The following is a 24,445-nucleotide window of genomic DNA, read 5'->3' on the forward strand; positions in this document are numbered from 1 at the left end:
ATTGTGAAGACGAGGGGGTGAGGAAGAGGACATGGCATCTCCCTCCACTCCAGGGCTCCTCAAATCTTGGCACTGTGCCTCAGGACGCAGTGACCGCAGAGGACATTCCTGGAAGCTGTGCAGATGCCCTGGAAGCAGGGCACGCAGCCCCCACCCACTCCACTTACAGGGCTCTCACTCTGGTCTTACTCTGAGTGTGGCCCTCTGCCTCTGATCCTCACTCACTTCAGGCCGGGCCTGTAGGCCTGGGGAAGCTCCCAGGTTTCTACCAGCTTGGTGGGGGTTTTGTTTCTTTTCCCCTATTTACACTTCAATAAAACAGTTTGGGATCAAAAAGCAACCAACAAAAATTGCCTTATGATCTGATCCCCACCCCCCACCCCTGCCCCCAGTTGTGTTATATTCTGGCACATCCTCTTAGCTTCTGCGTCTGTGACCTCAGGTGACCAGCCTTGGGCCTGTACAGGATGGCTGTGAAGGGGTGATGGGTAATGTGGGTGGACACGAGAGTAGGGTGCCCTGTGCAAAGGCTGAGTATAGGCTCCACAGACAACCCTGGGTTGGGGGTCTTAGGGGTGGCAGAAGCTGTATTTGATGAGCTTGGGGGAAGAGAAATTTGGCCAGAGGGAAGGACGAAGCCCAAGAGCCAGAGCCTAGCAATCTCTTCTGTAATATACACATACACACACATTCACATAGAACATACTCTCAAACTCCTTGCACACACATACACACACACACACACACACACACTTGCACACATTCACACATGCATACTGCCATCTTCAGGGACCTGTGCCTGAGGGAGCCGAGGCGCTGAATGACGGCATGTGCACGCCCAGCTCCGCTACTTAAAGGTGGGGACGGACCCTGTGACTGAGTCGCCATAACTGTGACACGCTCTCCTTTGTGCTTCACTGGACACAGAGCAGCCACCAGCCCCAAGAACAGCTCCAGGCTGGGTCTGCGCTGGACATGGGAGCAGACAGCCAGCAGACCAGGAAAGGGTGCTGAAGATGGGGGAAAGTTGGGAGGCTGGGCACAGCTAATGTTCTGAGCTCCTGCTGCCCTTGACGTCTCTGTGCGTTTGAGAAAGGACCAGCCCACCTCAGGATGAACCCTCCTTCAGGGCCAAGAGCCCCGCTGGGCCCAATGCAGGAATCCAGCTGCCTGGCCACCCCAGCCTCCTCCAGCAGGTGGGACAGCTCCCGGAGCAGCGTCTCCAGCCTGAGCCACCCTCCGTCCATCAGCCCCACGGTAAGCCTGCGGCAAGTGTGTGCATGCAAAACCTCCCTCCCCTCCCCTGGCACCCTTCCTAGGGACAACAGGGGCTTTGACAGGGATATAGAAAGGCCTGAGCTCTGCTCTGGGATAGTGGGCATGTCATTGAACCTCTCCAAACCTGTCCTATGCAAAAAGACCAATAGAGGACACTGTGGCAAGTTTTCCTTCACTATGGAGAGCATCTGAGGAACAGAAAGGCCAGCCTTCTGGGACAAAGGGCTGGAATGGCCCATTCATTTCTTTCTGGAGGTGGTAGGATGCCCCCAGAGCCTTCCTGAGAGGAAGGCATACTCTGGGCCTCAGGATTTGTCCCAGTCCAGAGTGTGGTGTTTGGTGCCTTCGCCTGCCTCCATCCTCCTAGCCAGGCCCAGGGCCATCTCCCAACATCCCCACCGCTACCTGGGGAGTGATGAGCCTGCCCTCAGGGCTGTGGGATGCTGGCCTAGGTTCTGGACAGGAAGGGGAGGCTCCAGTAGCTATAGGAGCCAGGGCAGGACAGAAATGAAGCTACTCCCATCCCTGGAAAGCATCTGTGATGGGAGGTCTTTAAAGCCCTTTGTTCTGGCCTCATAGGCTGATGACCTCCTTGCAATGACTTGGGAGGGCTGAATTTTCTTTTTATTTTTTAAATTTATTTTTAACCACACAGCATGCAAGATCCTAGTTCCCTGACCAAGAATTGAACCTGTGCCCCCTGCAGTGGAAATATGAAGTCCTTAAACATTGGACGGCCAGAGAATTCCCCATAAATTTTCTGTTTTAAAAAACATTATTTTTAATTCAATCATTAATTTGACTGTGCCTCCACACAGTGCAAGGGGACTGGAATACATCTGCTAACTGTCTCAGATGTTTGAGATGGGGCCCATACAGAGGGGAGGAACCCACCTAGGAGAGGGCTCTACCTTTTCTAGGAAACATGGAGTCACTCCAGCCATGTCCGTGCTTGCCAAACATGTGTCTGTCTGTCCTACCAGCCTCCAACAGATAATCTGAGCATACTTCTAGAAGACTTTTGCCTCTGGACCATAGGAGCTTGGGCTCAACTTTAGGGAGACCCACGTTTCCATTCCAGCTCAGCTACCTGCAAGCTGTGTGAGCAAATGGTTTTGCCACTCTGAGCCTGCCCCACTTGGGGCAGTTTTTATCTGCCCCACTGGGGCCCCTAACTCTTCTTCTCAGGACTGTTTGGAGGTGATGTGGTCATGGGATGCCCTTATTTCTCTGTCTCTTCACAGGCAGTCAGGGCTCAGGCTGCTGCCTGGGTCCCCTTCCCCACGGTTGATGTTCCAGACCACGCCCACTACACCCTGGGCACGGTGATCCTCCTGGTGGGACTCACAGGGATGCTGGGAAACCTGACAGTCATCTATACCTTCTGCAGGTGCCTGGTTGGCAGGGTGGGATCCTGGGCACTGAGGGCAGCCAGCCAGGAAGAGATGGGGCAGAACACAGGACTGAAATTCTGGTGCCAGCTCTGCCAGGGCACTGTTGAGCCTAGCCTTCAAAGCCAGAAAAGGAGCCCAAAAGCAGTCCAGGGCAACTTGAGTGGCATATCCGATTGGGCCCCAGGTGCACCCCCCTACCCCCTGTGGCGGACACACACATCTCTGCCTATTTGCTCTGCTCTCGGTTCACCTCCGCCATTACCTGTGCCAGTGGGCATCTTCCCTTGCCTCAAAGAGCAGCCCTGGTCTAGGGATCCTGAGTCCTCCAGCCCTTCAGCAGCCAGACCTGCCCACCACCCTTGGCTTCCTTCTCTACCTGCCCCACTCACCAGCTGAATGGCTGAGATGGGCATGTGGAGGCGTGACTAACCCTTAGCTGAAATGACTCTAAGCAGATTACTTATCTCCTTTGAGTCAACTTTTCTTATCTGCAAAATGGAGTTGTCACTTACTTCATGGAATTTTTAGTTTTTATATGTGTGGTGCCCAGCAAGTGAGTGAATCCTGACTGTGCCACTTACTGAGTCTTGGGACCACAAGCTGCGTCACAGGTGGGAGCTTCAGTGTGCTTACTGGAAAAGGAAGGAGGGGGGACAGACACAAAGATGGATGATTATAAGAGACAAGGTTTGTGGAAGTACCTGACCCGTGGACACCATCGTCAGCTCCTCTCCCCTTCACCAGCTCCGAGGGTGAGGACTGCAAAGATGCAGGGAGAGGAGGACAAGAGAGGCCTGAGTTGCTGCCTTGAGGGGGTCTCACTTCTCTGCCCATAATGCCAGGCTCCAGAGCTGTTTGGCTGGTACTTGCTGGGCAGCAGGATGGTCTGTGGCCCAGCAGCTCATGCCTGAGTGCAAGCACACATGTATGCATGGGTATGCATGCATGTGTACATGTGTCTGAGGGAAGCTCCCCAGCAGAAGCTCCTCCTGACAGCATCTGACCCCTCCCAGGAGCAGAGGCCTCAGGACTCCTGCCAACATGTTCATCATCAACCTTGCGGTCAGCGACTTCCTCATGTCCTTCACTCAGGCCCCCGTCTTCTTCGCCAGCAGCCTCTATAAGCAGTGGCTCTTTGGAGAAGCAGGTAGACACTTGGAATTCCCTTCTGCTGGGGGGAGGAGGAGGGTTGGGGCAGGGGATGTCCACAGTGGAGGGTGGCCCAGATGAGACGGTGATATGCTCTTCCTGGGCCATGGGATACCCCTCGGGTATCTGATCGGCTCCCCGCCAAGGACTGAGGTCAGGGAGCTATGCCCACAGGCTGTGAATTCTATGCCTTCTGTGGGGCTCTCTTTGGCATCACCTCCATGATTACCCTGACGGCCATCGCCCTGGACCGCTACCTGGTGATCACACGCCCACTGGCCACCGTCGGGATGGTGTCCAAGAGGCGGGCGGCGCTTGTCCTGCTGGGCGTCTGGCTCTATGCCCTGGCTTGGAGTCTGCCGCCCTTTTTTGGCTGGAGTAAGTGGGCTCAGGGAATCAGGGGATGGGAAGATAATTTGGGAGGGGCATGTTCAAGGGGCAGGTAGGTGGACTTGGGTCCCCAAGCTGGCAGGAGGGGCCAGGGGACTGCTGAAGCCTCAAGTAAATGGACATTCAGGGGGCATGACTAGCAGCAGGGGGAACTGAGGCTGCACCATCAGTGATCAGAGGCTAACCTGGGCTCCCATCCCCAAGTACAGAAGGGACGACCATGTGGTCCCTGACTGGCAGGAAGTGACAGGTACATCTGATGCTGAGTTTGCAATACATCAGACAGGCAGGGGTTGGGATGTGAGGCCTCAGTTGGTAGAAGGGTTAGCAGCAGGCACTTACCCTTCCAAGGCAGGACCAGGAAGCTGGCTCTTAAGTCTGAGAGAATAAGACCCTGGGGTTGTGGTGAGGTCTACCTTCCAAACTGGTAAGATTGGGCAGCAGTGGGCTTTACCAGCTGTCTTCTAATAGCACCAGCTTGGAAAACTCCCCTTTACGTGCCCTAGTTTCTTTGCTCTGCGGTGCAGGGCTGGGGCTGGGGCCGAAGCCGGGGCCAGTGTTTGAGACGCTCAGACCCCACATCCAAAGCCCCTGCTGGATGAGGAATCTGGGTCAGCACTGCCCTGAAGGCTGAGCACCCTGCCCCTGGTTCCCAGGTGCCTACGTGCCCGAAGGTCTGCTGACCTCTTGCTCCTGGGACTACGTGAGCTTCACGCCATCGGTCCGCGCCTACACCATGCTGCTCTTCTGTTTTGTGTTCTTCCTCCCCTTGCTTGTCATCATTTACTGCTACGTCTTCATCTTCAAGGCCATCCGAGAGACGGGCCAGTAAGAGCTGGGCACAAAAGAGGGGTTTGATGGGAGGAGGACTGTGCCCCTTCACCAGGGCTGCCCGTGGCTCAATCTGTATCCAGCCCCCCAGAGCACTCCCAGACTCAGATGGGCAAAGACCAGTTCAGCACATGTGCTTATGGGGTGGGTTCCCTGCAGACTGGTGCAAACTCGGTGCTTGGAAAAGTCTCAGGAGATAGCGTCTTCTGAAGAGAGGGCTTCAGACTTCGCCAAGGGATCTGGGGGAAAGAGAAAACACCACAGGTAGAAGCACAGGGAGGCAGCTTAGCCTGGATATAATGGGGGACTTTCCGGGTATCAGGGGTGCCTGGATGAAAAGGATGGCCAGGTCCAAGAAGGCTCCCTGATAGTAGCCATGGCCCTGGCACTCACTGCAAGCTGAGTGGGGTCAAACCCAGACTCTGTACACTTCCTAGAGCTCTCCAGACTTTCGGGGCCTGCGAGGGTGGCAGTGAGTGTCCCCGGCAGCGGCAGCGGCTACAGAATGAGTGGAAAATGGCCAAGATCGAGTTGCTGGTCATCCTTCTCTTTGTGCTTTCCTGGGCCCCCTACTCCACGGTCGCCCTGATGGGTTTTGCTGGGTGAGCAGTGGCTGAGGGACTGGGGCGGGGGCTGGGAGGGTGGGAGAAGAGTAAAGGGACCCTGGGGCAGCCTCCTCTTCCCCAGTCCAAGCCCAAGCCCGCCATCCTCACACTTTAGGTCCAGCCTTGTAGCCTTACTCTCCCTGTTGCTGTGAGATGCCCCCACTGGAGCTGGGCCTGCCTCATTCCTGGAGGCACTAGGGCACATGGGGGAGTTCTGGGCCACAGTGGGTTTGGCCTGAGGGCCTACAGGGCTGTCAGGTCCTTCCAGACCCCTGGAGAACATGCAGCTCTCCCAGAGTTTCTGGTTTCTTGTGGCTAGTGTCTGGAGACTTTAACACATGCAACAGCGTGGATACTGGCAAGACTTCATGAGCACTGTGAGACAGTGAGAACTATGAATCCTTTCAGCTATTTGGGTATGAGATCTTTTCTGTGCAGGAGCTCCCTAGTCCCCTGTTGGGCCCTCCTATGCAATAACTCCCAAAGAGCCAGGGGAGCAGAAGGCATCAGGGTTTGATGGGGTGTGGGGAGGGCTGGTCAGAGGGCCAGAGTCATTGGGGGTTTACTGCCAGCAGCACAGTCTCCAAGGAACTGTGGGACCTGGCGAGACCCCCCCACTTTGGCACATCTTCTCAGCACCCCTCCCTCAACTGCTCCCTGGGTTCCCATTCACTTCAGATCAGAATTCTCCTTGGCATCAGTGCATCTCCTGGGAATGACTTAGTTATGCCGCTTTGGACCAGGCTGGGCTGTGCCCTGGCAAGGCTCGGTTGGCCTAAGAAGAAGGTGCTTGAGAGGACGGGTGGGTTGTGGAGTCTCCAGGGAGGGTCAGCTGGCAGGGGAACCTCAGCTTCTCTGTCCTAGGTATGCACATATCCTGACGCCCTACATGAACTCGGTGCCAGCTGTCATTGCCAAGGCCTCTGCCATCTACAACCCCATCATTTACGCCATCACCCACCCCAAATACAGGTGGGACCCTCCACCAGGACCCAGGACCAGATCCCCTGGCCCACCCTCATGGGCATGGAGGGCCTGGGCCTATAAATGGAGGCAGAGGCATTGGGTGGGAACTCTAGCAGCTGAGAACAGCTCATGACCCTGAGTGGGATCTGGAGCTGGTGTGACCCCTTCCGCTGCCCCAGTTTCCTAGGGGGCTCAGCTTGGGGGGAGATATGAGCTCCCTGGGCAGTGTCCAGTACTAACTGGGATTTTCAGAACTGAGGCCAAGAGGCAGCCAGGATGGCTGATCAGCAGGGCTGCCTGCTGCAAAGAGAAGCCCCCAGACAGTGTCAGCCTGGAAAGATTGCAGCAGCGAGAGCTCTGTTCTGCTTCAAGGGCCGTGGTAGAGGCCTGGGACTGGTTCTGACCCAGAGTACTCTCTGCTGATAGAATCCCCGCAGGACTGGCCTCTTCCACGAGGGGGCCTTCAGTGCTTCCTTTTGCCTGGTGGTGTCAGTAACTCAGTGGCCCTGTGGAGGCCAGCTGCAGGCCTTAGCCCAAAAGTTCAGAGGCAGCTCAGGAGTGTTCTTGGTTCCCATTTGCAGAGTTATGGCTTGGGCCAGCCACTTGAGGGCTAAAACCAAGCATCTGGCTGAACCTGACACCCTAAGGCTCTGCGTCCATGTTCATGGACCCAGCATCTGTCTGTCCATCTTCATAACCCCAATGTCTGAATGTCCCCGACTCCCCAGTGGCTTTTGGCCCACTTCCATTTGCCCAGTGTCAGTCTGTCCATCCACCCCATCTCCTCAAATCTATCTGTCCATCCCCCTAACCTGATGTGCTGTCCTTCCAGACTGGCCATCGCCCAGCACCTGCCCTGTCTGGGCGTGCTGCTGGGCGTGTCAGGCCAGCGCACTGGCCTGTACACCAGCTACCGCTCCACCCACCGCTCCACGCTGAGCAGCCAGGCCTCAGACCTCAGCTGGATCTCCGGACGGAGGCGCCAGGCATCCCTGGGCTCTGAGAGCGAGGTGGTAAGGAGGCTGGGCCCTCACTGGCTGGCATCTCACCATCTTTCCTCAATTAGTCCAGCCTCAGGCCTCCAGGCAGGCCTGCTTCTGAGACTCAGGAACCCTCAGGAACCTGGGACACTGGCAGGAAGAGCCCCTCACCACCTCCACATGGCCTTCCCACATATAATCCTCCCCGCCAGGCAGGGGCACTAGAGTCTGGGAGGCAACATGTTGGCCCAAGGTCACTCAGCACCAGGGCCAGGACTGAACATGGGTCTTCCCACTCCAGGCCAACTCTTTCCCCTACCAGCACTATCCCTGGGCCTTAGAGTCTCAGATTGAAAAGATGAGCATTTCTTCCCTAGATGGGCTTCTAGAGAGACAGGTAGGTATGAGCTCAAGCCCATCATCCTCATTGTTAAGCCCACTCCTCCTTGAGGAGGGAGACTTGAGGAGCTCAGAGGGTACAGTGGAAGGAGCACTGGCCCTGGAGCCAGGGTACCTGTTTCAAGTCTTACTGTGTGAGCTTATGCAGGTCATTCACCCTCTCTGACACTCTGTGTCCTCTCCAAAACAGAAAATCATCATCTCTACATACTAGATAGGGTACCCATGAATGACCCCACCACGTTGTGGTCAGCCATAGGAGTTACCAGTCTGCCAGAACCTACTCGGGGCCTGGAACTGTGATGTCCCCTGAGGTCCCCAAGAGAGTTCCCTATGCCATGGGCTCCTGTCCCAGCTCCTCCATCATTGTGCCTATAGGGCCCACTGTGACCCTCACCAAGAGCTTCCGCTGACCTCCTCCCACTGCCCCCATCCCTGCGGGTCTCAGTTGAAGGGGCTGAGGGAGGAGCTGTCAGAATCCCTGAACTACTGTAGTGCACATCAAGGAGTGAATCTTATCCATTAAGAGAGGCCTAAAACCTCATGAAGACATACTCGTCCCATGTGTTAAGAAATGAAAAAAGCATGTACACACACACACACACATCCTAGCACATGCACTCACAATTTGCAAGGGTTTGGTGACCAGCAGCCTTGCAAACAGCATCATGGTCTTCACCCCAATGAACTATTGTAGGGAGAATGGAGAAAGGCCTGGCCAGGAAGGGGGCAGAAGCAATACTGCAAATGCCCCCCTCACCTCACCGCTACTCTCCCCCTTCCCCAGGGCTGGATGGACACAGAAGCAACAGCTGCTTGGGGGGCTGGCCAGCAAGTGAGCGGATGGTCCCCCTGCAGTCAGGGCCTGGAGGATGTGGAAGCCAAGGCCCTTCCCAGGCCCCAGGGAAGGGACCCAGAGGCTCCCGGGAAGGTAACTGGGTCTGACACCTGCCAATCTGTGAAAAGGTGGGACAGGAGCAAGTACCCCAGGGAGCTGTCAGGAAAGGGGGGCAGGCCCAATGACCTCTGGGAATCACCCCCTCCCTGCACCTCCCAGCTTTCCCTTGCCCACCTGGGGGTCTTGGGGGGAACCTCTGTGACTCCAAGATGTTCTGAGCAAGCCTGAGTGTGACTGCACCTGACAGCGTGTGTGTTTGCATGACCTTGTCTGTGCACGTACATAGCAGATGGTAGTGACTATATTGTGATGAACGTATATAGCATGTATGTGAATGTGTGTGACCATGTGCCCGGCACATGCTTTCTGTCTGTCTGACATCACAAGGCATGGGTTTGAGTTCTGCACTAATGTGTCTGCTCTAAGCTGAGAATGTGACCAAGTGTGAGTGGCATGTACCTCTCTGCGATTGGAAACTGGATGTACCTGAGGGGGGGGGGGGGGGCGCGGGGCTGCAAGCTGTGTATGTGCTCGCTATGAATGCCCTGAGATTAGGATGTTGCCCAGAATACTTGTGGCTATTAAAAGAAGGCCAGCTGTCAGCCCAAGTGCCTATGGAACGGAATGTCGATGGTGATTAGAGAAGACCGAATTCTGGAACGCTGGAAATGCCGTGTGCACAGGCCCCATGGCTGCTCTTCCCCCTCAGATGACAGCTCCCACCCTGCCCCTCCACTCACACACACACACAACACCCCCAGTTCCTCTAGGCTCTCTAGGGCAGCAAGACTAGGACCAGAGGCACTTTCCTGCCTTCCTTCCTCAAGGCTGCTCCCCTGCCTGTCCCAGAGAGGGGGAGCCCTGGGCTGCTCCCTACAGTTGGGGGGCTTCTATCTCTTCCAACCTGGCCATGCCAGGGAATACCACTCCCCAGCGGCTCCAGCCCCAAAGAGGACTCACTTCCCAGCCCTGAGGCCGGGCATTGTGCACGACCACAGAGGCTGGGGCAAAGGCTGGCAGCATCCCCCAGGCTGACCGGGCAAGGATGAAAGGCACTGCACCTCTCCTGGAAGGAAAACTGGCCTGGGGTGGGGCAGGGGGCAGAGAGAGGCAGCACATCAGCAGTCACCTAACATGCGTGATAAGCACTGCCATCGAGGTGTCAGCACACAGGGTGCTGAAAGCAGAGGCAAGTCCCCGCGGGATCCTGGGAAAGGTGAAGGTAAACCAGGATTGCCAGGCGGGATGGGGCCAAGGAGCAGGGATCGGGCGGTCCAGGCTGAGGAAACAGCCTGTACAAATGCAGTGGGGCACAGGGTGTCCTGAACTGACAGACACAGAATGTCTCTCTGTGACCCTAGGAGCTGCCAAGGGACTCTAGGATCTGGCGGTGAGGATGGAGAAGGGGCAGGAGGTGGTAGGAGCCATGGGGAGGCCCAACCAGGTGCTGGCATGCGGGGTCTCCAGTCAGGACCCTGAAGGACAGGAAGCCCTTGGAGGACTTATTGGGGCACTGAGGTAGGCTTGGTCAGCTTGGCAGAGTAGACTGGGCCTCTCCACAGTAGCTGCGGAAGGACAGGTTGCGTGGAATGAGCCAGCAGAGAGAAGATAGGAGGAAGTCGGTAGATAGGCAAGAAATGAGGCATCTAAGACGACAGGGAGAGAGGAGACACCCAAGCCTGGGAAAATGGAGAATTGGATGGTGGGGGTGAGGAGAGCTCAGTCTGGACCCCAGGAGTCTAAGAGTCTAGGACAGGCCAGTCTGCGGGACCGCCTGGAGGCAAACTCGGCCATTAGCAGCTCCATTTTCCAGCCATATGGCCTGGAGAAGTCCCAACTCCCAGCCAGGACAAAACCTGCCCCCCCCACCCCGGCCCCACGCAACCTCCCTTCATCATGAGGTGCCCCTAAACACAGAGGGTCCCTGAGCCACTACTCCCAGTGGGACACTCTTTGGGCTAAACTGATGTCTGCTGCTTGCTTTCAGGCCAAGGGGCTGCTCCCCAACCTGGACCCCAGGATGTAGGGTGACCATCATTCCTGCCTTCCTTCTGGGACACGTCCAACTCCTTCATGTCTCCTCACACACACAGACCCAGCATTACCCGTGGGCTTGCAGGCTTTGGAAGCGGCCGTGTCACCCATGCTGGTCTAGATTCATGGCCCCGTACCGCGAAACTCCTGCTCTGCAATGTGGTCTGCACCCACTTCTCAACCCAATAGCCTGCACCTCAGGCTCAGACGGAAGAGTGGGCGCGCCCTCCCACTGCCTGGAGTCGTCCGCCTCTCCTCAGATGCTGTGTGCTGTGATTGTCCAGGCGATGACAATAGCGATGGCTCTGTCAGACACCCCAGCTATTTATGAGCTGTCTCTGCACCTGGGCTGGGCATTTCACTGGCACAGAAAGGATAGCACTGTGTCTCCCGCGGCCGGCAGTCAAAGCTGAATACAGACCTTCACTCGCTGGAAACTGTTACTCACCTCTGGCTTTCCCCCCAGAGTGCTGTTTCCACCATGGCCCACCCTCTTGTGCACATGTTCATTTTCCAGCACACACTCCTGTGTGGACATATTTGCATGCACATCAAGCACACATGTACACACACCGCGCCTGCAGCTTGTTTTAAATCAGTAGTCTAAGTTCATCCCAGGGCTGTGTGCGCCTAGAGGGATGTAGAAAAATAAAAAGCAGAGAAGGTCTCTGACAAGCAGTCTCTACCTATTGGTGCCGCCATGGGAGAGAGAGACCCAAGGGCCTGGCCTCTGAAGCCCACAGCAGCCTCTCTCTTCCTACTCTCCTTTTGTCCTCCACCTTGTGATTTTCACGCCTAAAACCCCATCCCAAACTGCAGGGAGGTGAGTGGAGGAGGGGAAAGACCAGGCTTGCCCCCATCCCTACTCCCCAGTGAGCTGCTGTTATTGGAAAGCAGCTCACGCCCAGCTTGTGAGTACCAGCTGCTCTCTGGCTGGCTTCAGATCTCCCAGGGGAGGCAGATGGAGGGAGGCTGGCCTTCCCCTTTAAGAGCATCCTTTTCCTTACGCCTCCCTTTCCCCAGAGGCGGCATGGCGGGTGCCTGAGTCCAGAGAAAGAGCCTGCAACTCCAGGTACAGCCTAGCTCGGGGCTCCCTCTCCTTGTGCGGGTTCAGCTCCTTCCTTCCCCCACACTGGTCATGCCCTGCTGCTGGATCCTCTCTGGCCTGACCAGACAGATGCACCTCCCCCCACTCGGGGAAGGAGATAAAGCTGGAATCAGGGGTGGATGGGATGGGACCTGGGGGAGGGGCAGGGGATGGGACGGGGGAGGTTGGAGTGCTGGCCATGAGCTGCTGGACTCCTGGGCCAGGCCTGGGCAGGGAGGACAGCTGGGCAGCATGACACGGAGCAGAAGAGGTGGTGAAATGGGGGAAAGAACACAGGTCCCTCACTGGCTTCTTCCACTTGATATTTCTGTGACCTTGGGCAAGTTACCAAATGCCCCTGTGAAGTGGGGACTCCTTCTTGCCATTCATCTTGTGTGTGCTAGGCCCAGAGTGTGAGGTTGGGTGCTGGCAGCTGGGAAATTACCCACACCCAGTCTTCCTCTGAGTCCTCAGGGCCCAGCTGAGGCTAGAGCTCTCCAGGAGTGCAGAGAACAGCCAGCCCAGTTGCCTTCTCTGAGCTTTGGTTTCCAGAGCAGGGAACTAGGTGGTGGGCCTTGATCTACCTCCAGACTATGTTGAGCCTGAGGTCTCTTCTGAGAAAGGGCTTCTACAGGTATCTTGGCTCAAAGACCACACTGGCAGGAGGCCTGAGGGGTCTAGGCACCCACCTAGAACACACTGTCTCTGGGTTATGGGCTGACCACATCACACACATTTTCCCCTTCCTGCCCCTTCTGGCCCCTTGCCCCAGCAGTTGAGCAAATGGCCTCCCCTCCCCTCTTCCCTGGCCCCTGCCATTCCGGCACAAAGGGCACGGGGGCCTGGCGTGCGACACTGGCAGCTGGCACTTTCCACACTGCTGTCAAGTTTTCCAGAGCACAAATGAGACAGGAGAGCCAAGAATAACTGTTGGGCCCCCAGAGGGTCTGGAGGGTGTGAGGCCTGTCCCAGACCTGCTTCCAGATCCTGGGCTAAGGGGACCTTTCAGCAGGCAGGGCCTCCCCAATTCCAGGCTTGAGCATCAAGAGGTACTGCCACTACTGGGCGGAACCTGTTATCTGGCACAAATCCCCATAGGGATGAACTCAGGCTCCAGTCTGGCCTGGGTCTACCTGTGTGACCTTGGGGAAGTTAGCTAACCTCTCTCTGAGCCTTGGTTCCCACGAGACAAGTGGCAGCCTCTCAGGATCTGAGAGGATAATGGTGTGGAGGGCCCAGAGCTGAGCTTGGCTGTGCCCAGAGCTGCTGCTATTACTATTACTGTTCTGATGGGGTTGGACAATTCTGGGCCCTGAAGTTGTCGTTTCTCTTGGGGATAAGAGGATAAGCGGGCAACTTCAGGGTCTTCTCCAGGGATCACAGGGCTGCAAACACCCAAGTCACAAAGCCCTTAGCCAAGGGAGCTTAGCCATGGTCTTCTGGGCAAGAGAGTGAGTACAGTAGGCAGAGAGTGTAACCGGGCAGACCAGGCTCTCTAGAGGGCAGAGGAGCAAGGAGAGGAGAGCAGGGAGGCAGAGCATTATCACTAACCGCCCAGGCCCCTCTCCTGCCCCCTGGGGGGTACTGGGAGCTGGACAACCCTCCCCAGGGGCTATATTAGCCGCGTGAGTCACGGTGGACCCGCTGGGAGGCTGAGGGCGGGCGGGCACAGTATAGGGTTACAGTCCATTTATGGGCGCAGCGGAGGGCAGATATCAGTGTCGATGGCATTCGTTCCCAGCTATTCTTAGGAGCCTCTCAGGAGCTCCACACAGCCCGGCTGGGCAGCAAGGCACGGAGCAGGCAAGGCCGGGGGTCGGGGGCTGGGGCTGAGGTCTGGACTGGGGAGGCAGGGGGCACGAGCGTCCTCTCACTCCCCTCTTCTCTGTCCGCAGAGGCCGCCGGCGTCAGCGCCAGCATGTCTTACAGCGTGACCCTGACGGGGCCTGGGCCCTGGGGCTTCCGCCTGCAGGGGGGCAAGGACTTCAACATGCCGCTCACCATCTCCCGGGTGAGTGTGCATGGCCCGCAGCCTACCACCCGTGGGGGCGGGGCATGCTAGAAGGAGGGTGTGTGCGTCCATCCGTCCATCTGTCTGTCCTCCCTGAGGCTCTTGGAAAGCAGAGCACACTTTCCTGGTCTGGGGGCTGGGACTGGACCTAACCTGATCCTACCTGCCCCAGGCCCCTGGTCTCTGCCACAGCTGTTACCCACCTGGGTTTGCTAGCCTATTAAGAGTATGAAACACAGGCAAGCGGCTGGTGTTTTGAGTAGAGCAGGAAATGCTAAGTTTGCAAGCAGGCAGGTAAACAGACAGTACAGCACCTTCCTAAGCCCTTCTCCAGGTGGGCTGGGGTACACCCAAGCCTGGAGCGTCTGCCTGGAAGTAGGCCACGGCTTTGGGGAGCAAGCGCTCCTATCATGGAGACAACAGGTGACAGACTGCTGACCTTGGCTGTCCTGCAGTCAGGGCTCAAAGCTGGGCTGGGCTGATAACTGGTCTCCCATCCCAGATCTGAGATAACAGCCCTCTTCTCCCCCTGCCTCCCTGGGCCTGCTGGGGGAACTCCCACTGGTTGGCTTCATAGAGCTGGGCCTTCCTCCCCTGCTGGAATACCTAGCCATTCACTTACAGCTGCTCTGCCTGCTGGTCTCATGTCTGGTTCCCCATGCTCATCTGGGGAAATGGACTGTGTGTCCTGCCGTGCCTGTGACCAGGGGACAGCACTGCCTGATGGGGAAGTCAGAGATCTTTGGAGATTGTCTGAGAAACCTTATTGCCCAGCTGGAGACACTGAAGTTCAGAGAAGCAAGAAACTAGATCTGCTTGAGGCAAAGCTGTCTGTAAGATGGAACTTTGTTTTAACCACTGCTGTGTCCCTGGTACCTGACCAGTACCTAGGTGCTCAGGCAACACTTGTCAAGTAAAGGGAAGTCCAACAGAGCGGGGCTGAAGCAGAGCTATGCTCACAGTGAACTGTGAAATGTTCCAGAGCAAAGATAACCCCCACCTGGTGGGGTATGTCCAAGGCTGAGCCCCAGCCGTGCTGGTGTGGGCGCAAGGGCACAGGCTGAGGCCCCAGGCTGTCACTGGAGGGTGATGGATGGGCAGGGGTGTCTGGGTCACTGCCCACCTGGAGACAGGGAGACTTCTCCAGGGCAGAGGAAACTTGCCTTGGGCCTAGGGTTGGGGTGGGGGAGATTAGGGGGGAGGCACTGAAGTAGGTAGCCAGGAGAGGCCTGAAAGGTGCTTGGCAGAGGGGCAGGGAGCCAATGTCCCCGCTGGAGGCACAATCCTGGCTGTGGAAACTAATGTGGACACTTGGAGGGACACCACAATGGAAAACCCCACTCAGGGGTGGCTATGGGAGACTCACAAGAGCAAAAGAGGCCATATTTCTCTGGGGTGCTGGCCTGGCTCTAGCGCAGGGAAAAGGCACTGTCTCCATCCTTCTGTTGGAGGTCTGGTTTATTCTCACCTGAGTCTCCAGGCCCCCTGCCCTGGAGATGGCATGGTCCCACGTACTAAAGAATACTCAGAGACGCACACACTGTCTGATGATATGGTGACACATGGGCATTTGAGCCCCAGTGGACACACCCCCCTTCTCCCCCAGAACCCTGCACAGCTCCCCACCCCCTGGTTGCAGGTCTCCTCCTTGTACAAGGCAGGACCATGGACTCTCATGAGTCTGCCAGCTTCCCACACCTGAGACAGCCCAGCTCTCCCTCAGTGCTACCATGCCCAAGGCCTCCTAGCACTGGTCCCGACCCCATCCATGCGAATGGATATTAGCCCTCCCAGCTCAGTGGCACCCAGGATAGCCAATGACTTCACCCGGGGTCTATGTGCCACCTGGCCCCAGCCAGGCCAGGGCTTAAATTGCAGCACAGAGGCCTTAAGCTAGACAGCAGGAAGAATGTCCTCACTGTAGGCAGGGAATGTATTGGGATGTACTAGGGCCAGTGATTAGGGGGTACTTTTAAAAATAGAACGGGCAGCTCAGGCAGACCATCAGGGAATGCCCCAAATCACCAAGGCCATGAAACATGCAGGGCTGGGTGCTGGGGCCTTCCCAGGGCTTGGAGCCTTTTGATAAATCCTCTGGTGAGCCGCTGATAACCCTGGGCTTGGGCGTCCCAGTCTCAGCACAGGCCTTGGAATACAGAGCCCTACCCTCCCAACAGTACTGTGCTATTTCCTGCTGGGGCACTTAAGGTCCTTCTGCAGCAGAAACTTCTTCCCTAAGGGAACAAGGCCAGAGCTCTCTGGAAGAATCCTATTCCCACTGCAGCCCTGACCCGCTTCCCATAGCGGGGCAATAGATGTCGTGACCTGAGTCTTTGCAAAAAACAAGGCAATAGTGGCGTATGGCGGTGGGGGGATAGGCAAACGCAGGGCCAGCTCATTCTCAGCAGGGGCACACACACTATAACCCTGAGGCCTGTGGTCCCTCGGACAGGGCCAGGATGGGCATCTCACTTCAGAGCCAGACTAACTGAGGTTCAAACTTGCTCACCTGCTCCTGTATCCTTGGTAACCCCTAACTCCCGTGGTTACAACCTCATCCTCTGGCTAGGGACTAGTAGAAAAGCCCTGAGTAGGGCCCGTCTCTGCTGCATCTCCTCCTGTAAGAAGGCTGGCCGCCTGCAGCCTGAGTAGTAGCTCCCGTACCCACCCCATTTTGCCCACCAGCCCCACAGAATCAACCTTGGAGCAATAAGAGCCCCTCAAGTCCTCCCTTCCGTGAGAGTCTCAGCCTGAGGACCCACAGAGAAATGGGTTCAGGAGAGAGGCTCAGAGGGTGGAGGGGAAATGCCTTTATTTATCCTGGACAGGTGCGGCTGGGCCTGCAACATGAGCTGCCCTCTCACCCCCACCCTCCCCCAACCCCAGCCAGTTCTCCAGGAAGTGGGGGAGGGGTGGGAGCAGAGAGAGAGAAATTCCAAAGACCCAGTCCCAATACCTGAGCAGCTAGGCCAAGGCTAGGGCCACGGTCTGGGACTTGCCTCTTGGTGCGTGTTGCAGTCCTTGACTTTATGGCAGAGACGTTAAGATTTTGTTTGGCTCTGCTACTCACAGCTGGGTCACCTTAGAAAAGTCAGTTCACCTGCTCAGCCTCAGTTTTCTCATCTGTCAAATGGGGCTAATGCATCAGTGAAAGCACACATGTGAGAGTGCTTTCTAATATACACTTATAAAAATACACCTGTGTTTCCTCATGGGCTGCTTGTGAGGATGGGGGAGCTGAGCCTGGGCCCAGGGAGGTCCTGTCTCTCTGCTCCAAGGCTGCCACTCCTTAGAGCCTCACCCACCCACCCAGCAGGCTCACCTGGGGCACCAGCCCAGTGGCCTCCGCCCCTTTGCTGAGCTCCGTCCCAGCATTCGTCAGACTCTCTTGGCTATGGTGGGGTGGACGGAGGGTCCCCAGGGACGGGAAGGAGGACAGGCTGAAGCTATTCTGGGGCAGCCACGCCGACGATCCCTGGAATTTTAAGGTCGTGGTGCTGTTTCTCGGGCCGCACCTGGCAGTGCTGACAGCCGTGCTGTTTATAGCTGCGCTGAAGGTCAGGCAAGCCTCCGGAGGGCTGCTGCGGGGCTGGCAGGGCCTTCCCAAAGGAACGAATGGGAATGGGGAAGATAAACTGACAGAGGCCACTGCAGGGAAACGCACACATAGAGGTCGCCGGGCCAGATTCTCTCCCAGCATGCTCCCTCTCCCTGGTGCTCAGAGCTGTTCCTGACCCCGGGAGGGCCCCGAAGAAGGTGGGTATGAGGCTGGCTAGGTCCTGGGGAGTGGGCCTTCTGAGGTCCTGGGCTAGGACGCAGGACAAGGGCAACTTCACTGGCAGCCCCCAGGGCTCCTTGGGCTGAAAGCGTGGGAGAGGAGCGAATGTGAGGAGAGTGGAGCTTCCTGGGTGAGGTCTGCTAGGTTTGCTGGGGCAGCCCTCCTGCCTGAGAGATGTCTCCCCAGTTCCCTGAACCTTCCTCTCATCCAGGGGCTAGCCATGATTGCAAAGGCCCCCACGAAGGGCCCTCCTGTTCCCAAATACAGCATCTCTGTGCCTTTGAAGCCCGGATCCACCTCTTCCCAAGAACCATCCTAAGTGGCATGAAGCAGACTTCACCACGTCCCAGGGCTCTTGGGGACCCACTGCGTAACATTTTTGACATAGAACTGTGGGATAAGAGGAGAGACTCAGAAGGCCAGTAAAGTGTGTGGCCAGCTGGAAAAGGGACCAGTGATCCCTGGTTTTGGCACAGGGAGGTCACTGGTATATGTGGAGTGGTGGGGGCCAAAGTCAGATGGCTGACGCGAGGGGGATGGGAGACTGCAGACGCAGGGACTGGGGGTCACTCTTGGGAGAAGCCTGGCGGTGAAGACAGGGGGACATGGGAAGGACTGACTGGGGCGGCTAAGGCATGAACAGGGAGAGGTTGTTTCTTTTAAGTCTTAAGTTTTTTTAGAGCAGCTTTAAGTTCATAGCAACATTAAGAGGAAGATATGGGGATTTCTCCTATCCCACACCCTGCCCCCCACACATACATGCACAGCCTCTCTCATTACCAACATCCCCCACCAGAGTGTACATATATTATAACCAATGAAGCTACACTGACATGTCATTATTATAGAGAACAAATAGTTTACATTAGAGTTCACGCTTGGCGTGTACATTTTATGGTTTTGGAGCAATGTATTCTGACATGTATCCAGCATTATAGTATCAGAGAGAGTATGTTCACTTCCCTAAAAATCCTCTGTGTAAGGAGAGGCTTTTTTTTTTTTTTATTAGCCAGGGTGGAGTTGGAGAGCAGGACCATGGGAAGACAGAAGTGAGAGAGTGAGGGATGGAGGCCCCAGGGGAAGCCAGATGGAAAGGGAGCAGAGCGTGGCATGACAGTAATTTAATCACACAATGTAAAATGCACTTAGGGCTCCATGGAAATCCCCTGGGGCGTCAGCCTCAGTGGGGGTGTCAGGAGGAGGTGCTGGAAGTTGCACAGTCCACAGCATCCACTGCCTGCCCTGTCCCCCTATTCCTTGCCACACCTACACTGGTAGGTCTAGATGGAAAAGAAGGCACGGCCTATCTGGCTTTTAACACTGGAAGTGATGTCCAGGAACCTCTGTGGAGCCCAGGGGCTCCCTCTGATATCAGGAAGCTGGGGAAATAGGAGCCAGGTACAGGGGTAGGTCAGAGCCTCAGCCGGCATCTTGCTTCCCTGGGGCCCTGGAGAGGACTTTTCTCTCCTCCAGCTGATGCTCAGGCCCTTCTAAGGATAGAAGGTTGGCTCAGAACTGATCAGGGCTGGGCCCTCACACACCACCTTCTGCCAGCTCCAGAACTTGTTTCCTGTGGAGCCGGAGGCTGCAGCCTCCCAGACTCCAACTCCTGCACACCCCAGGGCAAGGGGCCGAGGGCAGCACCCACATCTCCTCCTTCAGGAGCTTCCCTGAAACTTTCTCAGCTCTGTACTGTCCTTGTATAATATCCCATTTAATGATGAAATCCTCACCAGAATCCCAGGAGAACAGAATCATTGCTGTCTTTACACAGAGAGCATGGAGGTGGGCGCTGCAACCCCAGGTCTGGCTCAGACAAAAGTCCGTGCCCTTTGCTCTGCTGCTTCCCCCCGGCACCTGAAGGTCACGGGAACCACAGTTGCTCCCTGGCACCAGCTGTCCTGGTGCCCACTCTGGGATGCCCTAAACTATGGCCCAGCAAGGAGGAAACACTCCTGTGGGCTAGGTGGCAATCTTGGCCTCTAAATACCTAGAGCCTATCCTAGATGCTTCTGAGACAGAACCCCGGTCCTGGAGCTCTGCCTATGGCTGGGTTCCCCCACTGAGAGCTGGCTGGCAACTGGAGAAGTTGAAAAGTGAAATGAGGATGAAATAATCATTACAAAGAGCTTTTCAAATTCTCCAAGGGGGCTAGGAAAACTTTAAAGAAAAAAAAATATATATCCTTCAAGGATTTAGCAGCTTTGGGTCTTTTCTGGGACAAGGAAAGTAGAGGGAGGGGGCTAGGGAGTCAGACAAGAGACACATGGGTGCCTCATGCCTGGACTGTACTCTCCACATGCCTTGGGCTCTGTGCGATGGTTCAAGGGTGGCCCTGCCCTTCTGCTGGGCAGAATGCTCCTTGGGTGGAGCTGAGGGACAACCTCCTTAGGGTCCCTGTCTCCACACTGCCTTATTCTCTAAGGAGACCTGGGCAGAACTAGCAGAGCACTTTCCTACAAGAGGATTACAGCATCCTCCACCCACCAGCTTGAGGGATCTTGAACCCTGCTCAGGGCAGCCAAAGGTCAGGCCAACTGAGCCCTGATGAACAGACACAGGTGCAGAGAGAGAGGCGCCAGGGGCAGGCTGGAGCCAGCTAGGCGGCTCTCCTCAGGGAGTTTGGCTCTTGACCAGGCCCAGGGGAAGCTGGGCTCTTCCCCAGGAATCACTTCAGTCCATTACCTGAGGATGAGGATGAGGCTATGCCAGGCAAGGGGAAGGTGGGAGCTCTTTGGGAAGGTATTGTGTTAGCGACCAGGGCTTGAGGGAGAACGATGTCCTCAAGGCATCTTGGAAGGGAGAGCATTCCAGATGGCCGTGGTCCATTCCAGCTGATCTGGCCCCAGCATCTCTTGGATGTCATTCTGTTGTCCTTGTTCACACTAGTCCGTGATCTCCTAGATACAGATCTGGTCCTGCCTGGCAGGCATCACTTCTGTAGGCATGAGGCCCCCTCCTCTGGGGTCTGTACCTACCCTTCCTGGGAGCTCCCTGTTGCAGGATGATGGCCCCCTTCTCTGTAGATTCATAGAAGCATCTGGGGAAGCCCTGGGTTGAGAAGTCCCAACACAGGAGTTTCCTGCTGTGGGGGAGCTCTGTGGGCAGTTCACTAAGACAGCAGAGGCATTGCACAGTTTACCCTGAATAGGAGCATGCTGGCATCAGAAACCTTCTCTGAACTGCTTCAAATATGATATGGATTGATGGATGGTGAGAGGGATGGACACATGATCAGCAGGTTGAGTGAAATGCTACAGTAGAACCGCAGCGGCGGGCATTTGAGTTTTCACTGTAGAATTAGTTCCTCCTTTCTGTATTCAAAGTGAAGAAAGTGAAGTTGCTCAGTCGTGTCCAACTCTGAGACACCATGGACAGTAGCCTACCAGGCTCCCCCATCCACCAGATTTTCCAGGCAAGAGTATTGGAGTGGGTTGCCATTTCCTTCCTCCAGGGGATCTTCCTGACCCAGGGATCGAACCCAGGTCTCCCTCATTGCAGGCAGATGCTTTACTGTCTGAGCCATCAAGGATGCCCTTCTGTGTTCAAAGGTGTCTATAATAAAATGCCAGGAAGAGCAGAGGTCTGAATGTGAAGCTAGAAGGTATAGGGGGGAAGGTAGCTTTCTTGCAGGACAGGCCTGCTTGGGCAACTCAGCTTGCCCTTAGGAATCCCCTCTCAGTCTAGAAAGTGTTTTGCTTTTCTTTGTTATCTTTTTTTTAACCCTTTGTTCAATCATTTAAATCAAAGGAAACAACAGACTCCTGTCACTAATAGAGGCTCTGCATGGCCATTGATTCGGGACTAAAGGCAACATGTGTTTTGAGACAGTCCAAGTGGTTCAAGGCACCCCTATGGGAGCCTGGAGAGCAGGTGGGACTTGGCAAACTGGATAATGTGGCTTCCTGACAATTAAGGCATTTGTTTTTCTGTTGTCATTGCCTCATCTCAGCAGATTATGGGAGTGGTAAGGAGGTTACTCTGGGCACAAGGTGGTCAGTGTTTAAGAAGGTACCACAGTTCTTGTATCTGAAATGGCAAGACAATGGCAATTAGCAAGAACTCGCCTAGACTTGCTATAATCCCTTCTGGCCTACCCTAGAGCCCATCTAAGAATGGGTTGAGGGCTGGTGACTGCAGAGCCATTCATAGCGGCTTAGCAGTAGGTTTCCATCCATGTCTGAAGTCCAGAATCTGGCCAGAGTTCCATGAGGTCTGGTATCCAGGGACAGTCCCCAGGTCCTCTTAGGGCTCCTTCTAGGATGGTCCCCAAGCCTGGCCAGATAATGGCTTCTGCCAATGTTAGAAGCCAGCCTTGTCCTTGGGGTATAGCCAGAAAGGTGACTACGATGTACCCAGAGAAGCCAGGAGGCCTGGCTGGTGGGCATGTCGGGGAAAAAGAGCCAAGGGACACCCTCCAGGCACAGCTCATTGTGGTGGTGACTCCCAGGGTCTTCTCTTTCCTATGATGTCATTGGAGGCAAGGCCTGCCTGGCATCCCATGTGATGTCACAGGGGGCTTCCTGATGATGTATTAGGGTCAGGTTACAAAGTTATTCTATGTGATGTCAGCAGGGGGTGGAGTCAGAGTCTCCACGACACCCCATGAGACACTTTTAGAAGAGAAGTTTTATGACACTGTATATAATGTCACTAGGGACTGGCCCACAAAGCTATTTTAGGTGATGTCACCAGGCCCTCCAGATTTTCACATTTCATGTGATGTTACTGTAGGGGAGGCCATCATAACATTCAGGGTGGTATTATTGGGGGACTGGACATGCAGAATTTGGCATGGTATGTGATGTCATTGGGAGTAGAGTCTCAGCCATCTCAGCATCACAAGTAATGTCCCTGGGAGTGCAACCTTCCTTATATTACGTGTGATATTGATGGGATGGCGTATGCATGTTATCCTGCATGATCACACTGGGGTGGGGCCCCCAGACTCTAATATTCTGTAGTGTCACTAGAGTGCAAGATTTGGGAGCTGGCCTCTGGAAATATGAAGCCAACCACAGAGCATTGAGCTCCATGTCCCAGCTGACCTTGTTCCCCCAGGCAGGTTGACACTCTGCCAGCCTTCTCTGTACACCTGTCATGGTAGAGCACTAGGCACTTAGGATGCTATTGTGAGGATGCATTTGGCCTGCCTGCTGGCCTGGCAGCATCTGAGTTCTTCTGGAGCCTGGAAACATGCCATGGGTTTTCAGGGTACAGATGCTATAGTAGGCTAATTGGTGTAACAAACAACCCCCAGATCTCTTGCAAAACTTTCTCATTCATTCAACATCCAATTCAGTGCTCCTTAGTCATCTTTCCTCCAAGCAGTGACTCCAGGATCCAGGTCCCTTCCAGTTAGTGGCTTGACTGGTCTCCTCTGGGTCCTTTATATCCAGTAGGCTGACAAGCAGAGAGAATTGAGGATGGCAAGATGATTGCTAGGGGCAGGCCCGGAAGTGATGTGCATTGCTTTTAACTACATTCCACTAGCCAGAGCTAGTCTCGTGATCACACTCAGATACAAAGCACTAAGAAATATGTCAGTTTTGTGGCAAGAAGAGGAAGCAGGCTTGGTGGCTACAGTGAATGAAAGACGAAATGGCAAGCCTCTACTGAATGATTCCCTGGTGATTCTTCTCTGAGGACTGTCCCCTCCTCAGGTCACCCTTCAATGCTTACCCTCCATTTGCTATCCTCTCAGATCACGCCGGGCAGCAAGGCCGCACAGTCCCAGCTCAGCCAGGGTGACCTTGTGGTGGCCATTGACGGCGTCAACACAGATACCATGACCCACCTGGAGGCCCAGAACAAGATCAAGTCTGCCAGCTACAACCTGAGTCTCACACTGCAGAAGTAGGTGGGAGCTCTCCAGAGCAGGGGGTGGAGGCTGGGTGTGTGTACCAGGTATCCCGGGGAGAGGAGCTGTCTAGCATGGGCCAAGTCTTGTGCTACCAGACTGCACCGGGAAGTGAGGACAGCCCCTGGGCCAGAGTCAGGACAGGCCCAAGGCATCAAGCACCACCGTGTCTGTGCCTCACTTGACAGAGGAGCTCATAGAGGGTGGGGCACGGGGCTGCCAGAGTGTGGGCAGCTGGGCCTGGAGGCCAGGGTCTTCCCTGCTTTCTCTGCCACAGGCAGCCTCCCTGGGACTTGGCAGAGGTCCACGGCTGCTAAGTACCCAAGAGACGTGACTTCTCCATGCTGGTCAGGCTCAGGGGACACCCAGTCTCCCTGGGTTTCAGATGTTCTCCCCTCACCAACCCTGCCCAGGTGGGTGCTCTGGGCCCCGAGAACAGCCGTCTTCACCTGTTCCTATTTCTGGCTTTTCCAGGTCAAAGCGCCCCATTCCCATCTCCACGGCGGCGCCCCCAATCCAGTCCCCTCTGCCAGTGATCCCCCACCAGAAGGTAGGTGCTGACTGTGGGTGGCGGGCTCCACTTTCAGCCGTGGTTCCTGGAGTGCAGCCCTGGCCTGCCTACCTGAACTTCTGCTGGCCCCACTCAGGCGGGGTGGTGGAATCAGTGGCAGAGCTGGGGCAGGCCCCTGGAGAGATGCGTTCGAGCTCTGATGAAATGCTGATTTCGTGATAATGTAGGGGTCTCCACCTGGGTGCTTAGCCAATATCTGTGCCTCACGGTTGGG

General features: G+C 55.8%; 2 protein-coding genes across 7 annotated transcripts in view; both read left to right on the forward strand.

Moving 5' to 3' along the window:
* The first annotated feature begins 1,113 nt into the window (after nt 1-1,113).
* Nucleotides 1,114-10,916, forward strand: OPN4 (opsin 4). 2 transcript variants are annotated; one of them, XM_065919924.1, is made up of 10 exons: nt 1,114-1,257; nt 2,523-2,684; nt 3,669-3,819; nt 3,996-4,199; nt 4,868-5,039; nt 5,480-5,644; nt 6,512-6,619; nt 7,446-7,626; nt 8,780-8,923; nt 10,878-10,916. In XM_065919924.1, exons 1-10 carry the CDS (start codon nt 1,114-1,116, stop codon nt 10,914-10,916), a joined length of 1,470 nt encoding a protein of 489 aa, XP_065775996.1. The 2 variants fall into 2 exon arrangements, with proteins under 2 accessions (XP_065775996.1, XP_065775997.1); XM_065919925.1 differs by having other exon boundaries at nt 2,523-2,668; nt 3,686-3,819.
* Nucleotides 10,917-13,661: 2,745 nt separating this feature from the next.
* LDB3 (LIM domain binding 3) overlaps nt 13,662-24,445 on the forward strand; it is a 59,253-nt gene continuing 48,469 nt past the window's right edge. For 3 of the 5 annotated variants that reach the window (XM_065922731.1, XM_065922736.1, XM_065922732.1), the window contains exons 1-4: nt 13,662-13,803; nt 13,907-14,022; nt 23,505-23,656; nt 24,135-24,210. In XM_065922731.1, the coding sequence (XP_065778803.1) occupies nt 13,704-13,803; nt 13,907-14,022; nt 23,505-23,656; nt 24,135-24,210 (444 nt within the window). In that variant the 5' untranslated portion in view covers nt 13,662-13,703. Of the gene's footprint in view, nt 13,815-13,906; nt 14,023-23,504; nt 23,657-24,134; nt 24,211-24,445 lie in introns of all 5 variants that reach the window. The other 2 variants (XM_065922734.1, XM_065922735.1) reach the window with 2 other exon arrangements.

The sequence above is a fragment of the Muntiacus reevesi genome, chromosome 2 (genome assembly GCF_963930625.1).
Source record: "Muntiacus reevesi chromosome 2, mMunRee1.1, whole genome shotgun sequence".
NCBI lineage: Eukaryota > Metazoa > Chordata > Mammalia > Artiodactyla > Cervidae > Muntiacus > Muntiacus reevesi.